The sequence below is a fragment of the Macadamia integrifolia genome, chromosome 9, assembly GCF_013358625.1.
Source record: "Macadamia integrifolia cultivar HAES 741 chromosome 9, SCU_Mint_v3, whole genome shotgun sequence".
Lineage (NCBI taxonomy): Eukaryota > Viridiplantae > Streptophyta > Magnoliopsida > Proteales > Proteaceae > Macadamia > Macadamia integrifolia.
In genome coordinates this window covers 17,746,163-17,755,499 of record NC_056565.1, presented here as the reverse complement: position 1 = coordinate 17,755,499, position 9,337 = coordinate 17,746,163, and the positions used below count along the sequence as shown (strand labels likewise).

At 37.8% G+C, this 9,337-nt stretch overlaps 1 protein-coding gene across 1 annotated transcript; it reads left to right on the top strand.

The window, feature by feature from the left end:
- The first annotated feature begins 2,218 nt into the window (after window positions 1-2,218).
- Window positions 2,219-8,279, top strand: LOC122088587 (R3H domain-containing protein 1-like). The gene is made up of 4 exons (XM_042657899.1): window positions 2,219-2,578; window positions 5,834-6,449; window positions 6,528-6,807; window positions 8,003-8,279. The coding sequence occupies exons 1-4, from the start codon at window positions 2,455-2,457 to the stop codon at window positions 8,051-8,053; spliced, it is 1,071 nt and encodes a 356-aa protein (XP_042513833.1). The 5' UTR covers window positions 2,219-2,454; the 3' UTR covers window positions 8,054-8,279.
- The last annotated feature ends 1,058 nt before the right edge of the window (window positions 8,280-9,337 follow it).

The window sequence follows — 9,337 nt, the reverse complement described above, 5'->3', positions numbered from 1 at the left end:
GAATAATGCTTTTCCCCTCAAACCGGAAAAATATCCTCTCTAAAACCAATGACCTTCCAACGTTGAGATACCTTAAGGTTCAAACATTTTGGGTTAGGTTTTTCTAAATGAGCATGTCCAGAGGTAATAAATGGGCGGGTGATATTACCATTATTTTTTATTATTATTATTTTGTTTGATAAGAAATTATTACCACTATTGGTTCGGTCTCTTATATCTTTACCATCAATGGTATATTTAAGCATTTATACCAAAAAAAAAAAAAAAATTAGTATGGAATTTCTTATTGTCAACCCTCAAAGTGTTGAATAATTTATAATCTTATTTTTTTTTTGTCCATTGAAAATTATACATAATTTTTTATGAGAAAATATGAAAAGATTTTCAAAAAGTTCTTTTTTAAGTACACATGTGAATTGATAGTATCAGTCTTCTCAAAAAAAAAAAAAAAATCCTATCACAAAAGAAAGGAAAAAAAAAAAAAACACAAAAATGGAGGACTATAAATTATTTAACACCTTTAGGAGTGTCAATAAAAAAATCCATTTTATCTAACTAGCTAAGTTTATTTGTCACATTGCGATTATGAAAGATCCGAATCCTCTGTAGCGTGGGGGTGCGTTATACACCGTATGATGCAGCACCACAAGTCGACACGTGGGATATTTCTAATCGAATAGCATAGATCGCTAAGAGTGCATAGAGTGCGACGGACATGCGAAACATCTGGTTTTCATACGCATAAGTTCGTTCACTCTGATTTTCACGGCAACGACGAACTCTGCGCAAGATCCCTCACAACAGCATTCTCGGATAGTTTCACCTTCCATCGCCGCCGGCAACCTTTCCCTCACTAACATCAGCCTTCCATCTCGGATCGTTTCCACCATCAACACCTAAAAAAAGTGGGGGGGGGGGCAGAAATGTTATTTTCATGATCCGAGAAGAAACGATAATGCTTCACTTGATTTTCACTATTCATTTGAAAATTTTCAGTCTTCTGCTCATAATCACAGAGAAATTTTCGAGTTCATTAAAGACCTGCAAGAGTCCCTTTTTCTACCGATTAGTAGAAGAATTCAAGTTTCAGCTTGGGATTCAAGTATCTCGGCTGTTCAGGAGAAAAGAAGGTGGGTGAAAAATCAAATTTTCCCTGTCCTGAATGTTCTAGAGAGACATAACAGTTCAGATGTTTTTTTTTTCCTACCCAGTTTGATCTTAATGCTATAGCTTCATCTTTGTATTGAAGAAGAAGAAAGAAATAAACGATTTTCATTCACGCCACCCCTTATTGCAACCGATCCTGCAACCATGGCCGTAAGGATCAACTCCCGAATCCTCAGCTCCCCTTCGCATTTGGATTCTCCGACGGTTGTGGAATCCACCTAAACTGCAGCGTAAACGATGACATTCAGATTGGCAATTTTCGAGTCCGAAGCATGAACCCAGAAAGTATTGTGGGATCTATTTTCCTATTTTCCTTTTGGGTTTGGTACCAGATGTTTCACATGTCCGTCGACCTCTTTGTGCTCTCAGCAATCTAACCCACTCGATTAGATATCTCCACGTGTCAAATTTTAGTGCCACGCGATATATCATATAGCGCACCCCTATGCTACATACGATCCAGAATATTATAAATATTACATACACCTATATTTAAGAATATCGACTTGATATTATGTCAAGAAGATCCATGATCTTAAGAGATTCATAAGAATCTATAAAGAGGGTAGAAATAATCTACATATGATCTTTATTGAAGCAGTATAACCATATTCAATGGGGAACTCAAGAAGTTCCATTACATAGGAGTGATTTAATCCGAAAGGGACAGACATAAAATAAACCTGTGATGCATAGCTTAGGATTCAATTTTTCATTTAATAATTAATAACATAGCTTACGTCTTAGGAGTTACTGAAAAATAAAAAAGATCGCCTGAGGTTTCCATTAAAAATTTCACGAATGGATCACCTGAGATTTGGTTTTCCTGCCGGCGGCAAATTTGTTGACATAGAGAGAGAGAGAGAAGAACCTGGTGCCTGGTGGGCGGGGAAAAAATAATGGAAGATCGGATCCGAATATCCGATTGAGCGAACAAAAGATGGAAATACGTGTACGGATGTGATTGAACAATAGTGGCGACAATTGGGGGATACGGTGTTATTCTACGATTTCTTTTTAGGGAGCACTAGAGAAATTCGTGTTCTTTTGGCTGCCCTTTTCGTTATATCTGCATATAAATATCTCTCAACTACTTCTTCCGTGCGAGAGAGGGAGTCTTCGATGGAGAGAAGGAAAGTCTTCTTCCTAATCCTTCTGTGACAGGGGAGGAGAAGAGAAGAAGAAGAAGAAGAAGCTCAGAAAGAAGAAGAAGTAGACCCGAAAAAGCTCTTGTTGGAAGGGGCAGAACAGAAAGCTAAAATCTACTTCTTCTCTTTCTCTCCCAATATGGAATCTCCTCCCCTAACGGACGATAATTCCAACAACCAGAAGGCGAATGATGTCGCCGGGGCTCCTCAGGTGGATCCCTTCTTGATGGAAGCTCTTCAGAATCCTCGTCATCGACTTGCGGGTGAGTTTCTTGGTGTATCTGTTGAATTTCGTCGATTGTTTTTTTGGGTTTTTTTCCCTTACAAGTTATTTCCATTTCTTGCATAATGTTGGGCGTTTCTGTTGACGGGTTTTGGTTTGTGCGCGATGGGTTATATACTTCTCTTTGATTCTATATTTTGGCGTGATTGTGTTTCCTGGGAAAATATTTTTTTAGCTTGGATTTGTTTATAATTTCCAAACTATGGCTTAATTCAGATAGTGCCAGTGGTTTTGTGATCCCTTTTTTTATTTTTTATTTATTTATTTATTTTTTTATTTGTAGGGTTTAATTTGATTCGTTTGATAATTCTGGTTCTCTTTCTTTCTTTTAGTTGGCTTTCCATTGTCTTGCTTTGGTCTGGTATTTTTGTTCTTTTGGTCACTCAATATACTGTAAATCCGAAGGGTCCAAAACGGAGTGAGAATTGTCAACATCAAGTCAATTGTTTATACATACCTGAAATGCATAATTTTGGACTATCCATGGCCTAATTTCAACCTTATGAGCTTCCTCTATGCGGAAATCGAAAGAAAATATCAGTTTCTGCCCACTGCATATTTCTTGTATCTTTATACGAAAGAAAGGAAATGTGCTTACGATTGCCTTCATATTTTATTATTGAGGATAAAACTTATAACATCGAATTTTTTGGGAGTTTGGTTACAACTTAAATTAGGTGAAGAATTTTGATTGAGAGTATTTCAACTCTTTCGTGGAACTTTTTGGCTCAAAGTCTTCATTGTTTTATTAAATCATGTTTGTAATCTGAGGGTGGCTCCAGGATGAAATTGTTGCAATTTTGTACTTTATTACCAGCTGCCCACTGCATTTTTCTCATGGTTTTCATGGTTAACCAAATGAACTTAGTGGAGTAGCAGCTCAAAGCAGAGGCCATTGCTTCACAGTTAACATGAGTAGGGCTATTTTTGACACTGTTGAAAACCATTCCATTCCTAACATCCTGTAGGAAGCATGCTGGTGGGAGATCATTTAGGGGCTGCAGTTGAGATTATAATTCACCTGGATGAGCCATCTAGTTGGAGGAAATGAGTTGGAGCACTTGACGGAAAGGGCTGGACATATCGAGGTCAGCTTGAATCAAGTGTGTTTCTTGAATGCAAGCCATTAAAAAAAAAAATAAAAATAAAAATAAAAATAAAAATAAAAAAAAAAAAAAATCCCTTCCTTGGGGGGAAGGGAGATTTTTCAGTTTCAGATCCTAGTCTGTGGGAGTTGAGGTGCCACTGTTGTTTGATCCAGAGGGCATGGCATTCAGTAAGCATGGGATGCTGAAAAGCACGCTTTATCAATATACGTGCAAAAGATGGTGTCATTTTGAGTAGTTTATAGAATTGGGATCAGTTGTTTTCCTTCAATCACTATGAGTGGAAGGAGAAGGTCAATGGATGATAAACACTGACAGATGTGGGATGAATCAATGAAATGTGATACTTTGACATCTTAGTTGAATTAACTGTTAGATGAGATAAGCCACAATTAATGGTTTGTGTAAGTGAGCCAGAGGCCCAGAATATAATGCACTGGTTGTGTGCCCAGAGAAGCAGTATGAATTGATAAAGGGTAATATTTGGATTGAAGCACGTAGAATAACAGATTATCTTAACATGCCAAGGATATATGACTAAGAAATTCTTGTGATTATCTAATTATTAAAGTGTATTTTCCTACTTATGACTGATAGACAAGAAAGAAAAGCAAAAAAATTATGTACCATATCATGTCTTTAAATTTTTCTTAGTTTCGTTTCAAAACAGTAGTTCAAAGATTATTTGAATTCTACTTAACCAGTATCTAGATAAATTTATGCAGTTTGTTAACCTACATGTTATCATTGAGTAGTATCCCTATGAAAATTCTGTGTGTGTGTGTGTGTGTGTGTGATGCATTGGAGTTCTGTTTATGGAAACTCTTACGGAATATTTGAAAAGATATGTGGAAAAATATTTTTTGAGTTATATCCCTAAATATGTGCATGAATACGTGTAATGGATTGGAGAAATTGTAATACTAGGAATAATTTAGGAGAGAATGTAACCTGCTCTTCATGGTATTGATTTGTTTGCACTGCAAGTTGTTTTCGACTGTACGTGGTTTGAATTGGAAAAAAAAATGCATGAGAAAAAGTAAATAAAGTACTGATCATGGTCTTTACCGTGCCAACGGCCAGAGCACCCCCCCCCCCCCCCCCCCCCCAAAAAAAAAAAAAAGTATAGACTGCCACTGAAAGTCTACCAAAAATGAGTATTTCAGATTGGGGCTCTAGTTATTGTTGTTGATAATCCTTCTCAACTGATCCTGAAAATTTGCAGTTTCCAAAATTTGTTTATAAGAGCCTCTGGCACCTAATGGGCTCAGGTTGCTCAGTTTGAACAATCATCAAAGTTCAGCTTGATGTCTTCCACCAGCCTTTGCGTTGAGGTTGGGTGGGGGGGGGGGGTGGGTGGGAGTGGGAAGGGTGCGGTTTGAAAGAATTAAATCTATCTAGGTGCATAGTCAGAGGGAAGTCATAGGGAGGAGCTAATAATGTTCCTGGTATTCATGCTCCTACCAAGTGCTCCAAATCCTGTCTACAAAGGCATAACTACATCAGAGTTTTCCCCTCGTAACCCAATGGCATCATTTTCCAGTCACCCTTTATACATAGTTTTTGAGGTTAGAAAAAAGGTCCACTAGATGCTTCCACACCTGTGTTTGCCATCAGACCCATGGCACACCTGGAAGTTGCAATTGAATAAGTCAGCCAATAAAAAGATATGGTACACTCTTGGTTGTTTTTTTCTTTGAAAAATCCTTCAGACCTGAGCTGATTCTGACAACTTTTTGAAATTTGATTTTGTAGTTGCCTAGTTAGTGATGCATGATCAGATTGACTCTTCTGATTTTTTCAAGTTGCTGGTATTCAACAAATTTAGATTCTAATGATTGCTTTTTATTTTCACAATGTTCTCCAATTCTGTGAACCTGCAAAGAAGATTTCTGGCTGAAAACTAATCTCAGAAAGAATGCTTGTAGAAATATTGGATTTGCCTACTAGTTATTAATGCTTAGCAACATTGTAAATTCCATTTATCTTGCTTTTTGACCCATCGATAAAACAAGGCTTTGGATATATTAAGTAGATTGTGACAAAGATTAAATTGGTATTGTGAATGTGTAATACAAGTGCTCTTTATCTTTCCTCTTTAATCTTTCTCTTATGATTCTAAATGTTAGTTCTGCGAATGGAGTTGGACATCCAGAGGTTTATGCAAAATCCTGATCAACAACAGTTTGAGTTCCAACATTTCCCAACTTCCTACCTGAGGCTTGCAGCACATCGTATTGCTCAACACTATGGTTTGCAGTCAATGGTGTTGGACAATGTTTTGGATGGGTTAGGAACAAGAATAGTGGTCAGAAAAACATCTGAAAGCAGATATCCTACGGTCTGTCTATCTGGAGTTCCTCTGAAACAGTCAGAAAATGATAAACCTGAGAAGGTTAAGATTGCTCTCAGGCCAAGGCCTAATAAAGCATCCCAAAATGATGGGAGTGAACTGGGAGTTGAACGCAGTGCTTTGAGAACTGTGGAAGAGAGAAAAGAGGAATATGACAGAGCACGGGCCCGTATTTTCAGTAGCCCTAGCAGTTCTGACTCAGAAGGTGCATCTTCTGCGACAAGTGAGGGAAGAAGTTTGTGTTCAACCAAGGATGAGGGTGAAGGTTACAGGAGTTTTATGGATGAAACGGAAAAGGCCTCTAGTGCTCGAGATGGTGGTTCTAGAGTTGCCATCTTCAGAGACAGGGAGAAGGATCGTTCTGATCCTGATTATGACCGAAGCTATGAGAGGTATGCCTCACTGCCTTTTTGTAATAAATGAAGGTTTTGTACATAGACCAGACCAATTCATTGCTTCAGTTGTTTCAGGTATGTTAGGGGCCTCACACATAATCAGGGCTTTAGCTTGGGACATTTCAACAACATTCAGGGCTTTCAGCCTTCGTTCATGGAATGTGAATCAGGTTTTCCTCAGTTGCCACGGACTCAAACATCCCCTAGCTACACGTCTTCAGGTCCAGTTATGAGCCCTTTTTGTGCCATGGGATTGAATCAGACTCCTAGAGATGCTGTCTATATGCAGTGGCCAACAAATCCTGCAATGGTTTATGCAGAAACTTACGAGGAACTCAGGCATGCATGTTTCCAGGTAGGTTACAGTTGCTTATCTTTAAATGTCTTCTATTAGTACCACCAGAAAGAAAGTGGGTTCTGGAAATATATAGGTATTCATTTATTTATTCCACCTGTGAGGTTTTCCAATTGGAATAGATAAATGACTACTAATTTGGTAAATCCATTGACATTCTGACATTTTTGGCACTTATCCTTCCTGATCTGTCCCAAAATTTGAGGTAGATCTCATGGTTATGGTCATCCACCAAATAAGGTTTTTGGAATGACCTAAAGAAGGTGGTCTCCCTGCTTCTGCAGGTTTGGACTTCTGAGAATTCACTGAAGTTGACTCCTACATGATTGGATGGTTGTAGCAAGATTCTATATGATTGGATGATTGTAGCAATCTGTTCTAGAGAATGGTATCTTTGTTTATTTATATCTCATATCTATGCAAGGCAATGAGATATAGCAGATGTTATAGCTGTTGTGGTAGAGTAAATCATTCCATTGGAATTCTCTGAGTAAGCTGCTATGGTTAGTTAGTCCACAAGTATGAGCCAATGAAGCATGCTATTCTCTACTGGAATGTGATTCTGTGAATCGACGTTACTGTCAATTGGCTTTTATACAAGGAGACTAGACTGGTAATATGCAGCGTTCCATGGGTAAAACATTCGTGGTCTGGTATATCGGGAAAAGTAAGTAGGGTATATAGGGAAAAGTAAGTAGCTCTGGTCTTCCCTCCCCCATTATCTTTGCTTATACCAGGTCAAATTTTGTCTTACAAGGTTCCCCAGAAGGGTCTCTCCACTTTCCATGGGTATGAGACTCAGGTTTTCTGAATTGCAGTTTAGGTATTTTCATATACTATTCAAATCATAATGTCCTTGAGGCGATGCATGAACTCCTCAAGGCAATGCATTTATGGGACAACAGTCCAACAAGGGCTCTGGAATATGCATTTTGGAGATCTATCTGCAGGATGATAAGCATCCAGTATCTATTGAGGTTAGTGTGTCTCACCTGATGGTTGCTATGGAGATCTTCAGGCTGAAACTGGGAAAAGAAGGTTGGGGGGGGGGTTGCACATGTAAATTTTAATGCTGGGAGGAGAGAGAAAGGAAGTGCTTGCGTACGCTATGCTCCTAGTCTGAGTTATTTTCCTTAATTTTTTGGGTATCTTGACGTATTTCTGATAATTTCATATCTTTAAACTGTGATTGCAGGTTCCTTTCTACCCACAACCCTTGAGCTTAGATTGCACACAAAACCATTAGAAGACTGGGGGGCGGGGGTGAATGCCTGTACTTTCTCATTTAGTATCACAATCTGCATCCATTGTGACCTTCTATGTTTTTGTACTTGGACAGTATTTAGATATTTTTGTTGATGGTAGAATTCTATTTTATTTCTTTTACATGTGGATGTGGTTCTTGCTTTGCCTATGTACTCATTTGTTGAACCTCTGTCATATCGAAGAAATGGCTTTTTTAATTTATTTAATTTATTATTATTATTATTATTTTTTAATGTGAAGAAAAATATTCATTAAAAACATAACAGGTACTGTACATCATTATATGATATAGGGTAGGCAATCGAGGTTCTCGTAAAAGCTAGCATTTTAAGAAGTTAATAAATTCTTCATTAGGGGGTTTGAGATAAAAGTTTAATAAAAAAATTCTGAATATCCAAAAAAAGGGGGATTTAATGTGTAGCCCAAGTGTATGTCTTGTGGTCATTCAAAAAAATTGTAGAGCCTGAGAATCGGTCCAAATGTTTTCGTATTGTCATTCTTTCTCCGCATGTTTTTCTCTCATGAACAGTCTTCAAAGGTATGCTTCATCGGTGCTTTCTGTCATAAACTTTAGATAAACAACTATAATTTTCATTGATTATGTAATAAGTCCAAACAGAGGTTGTATTAAGTTGTTCAATGGCACCCACACAAATAATGGTCGATGGGGTCTAAGTGGGGGTAACAGGGTGAGGGGGAGGGGTTCTCATGGATTGAGATCACTTGGGTGGGTTCATAGAAATTTCTTGCCTGAGCAGTCCATTGATTAACTGAATGAAAAATCACGTGGATTAGGTCTATCCTGTTTAAAAAGAATAGCATTCCTATGGTTACATATATAATAAGAAGTAAGGAAAAAAAAATCTGATAAAATATCATGGGGAACAGATTGAAGGAAGTACAAGAGAACCGCTGAAAAGGAAGCTTCATCAAAACCTTTAGGTCTCAGACCCAATGGGCAAGCTGCCTAAATCCATTGAGTAAACTCACAATGAAGAAAGATATGAGTGATAGATTCTTGCTTGTCATGACATAATTCACAGGTTGGATCAATGTTCTTCCATTTCTCAAGGATGTCCTTTGTAGGAATCCTTCCATGTGCCACTCCCCAGAAAAAAATCTTAAATTTTGAGTAAAGTTTGAGTTTTCATAGAAACCGCCACCAGTGAGAGCAAAGAGATAAGCATAAACACCTGTTTGATAGTCTAGAACTATTAGTAGCTAAATTAGTAAATAAGAATTTAACAGCCAATTTGGTTGTGAA

Bases quoted from the DNA above. Each gene is read 5' to 3' on its own strand.
- LOC122088587 (XM_042657899.1), top strand. From the start codon at position 2,455: ATGGAATCTCCTCCCCTAACGGACGATAATTCCAACAACCAGAAGGCG. The intron at 2,579-5,833 runs GTGAGTTTCTTG...TCTAAATGTTAG, and splicing joins TCCTCGTCATCGACTTGCGG to TTCTGCGAATGGAGTTGGAC. The intron at 6,450-6,527 runs GTATGCCTCACT...CAGTTGTTTCAG, and splicing joins TATGACCGAAGCTATGAGAG to GTATGTTAGGGGCCTCACAC.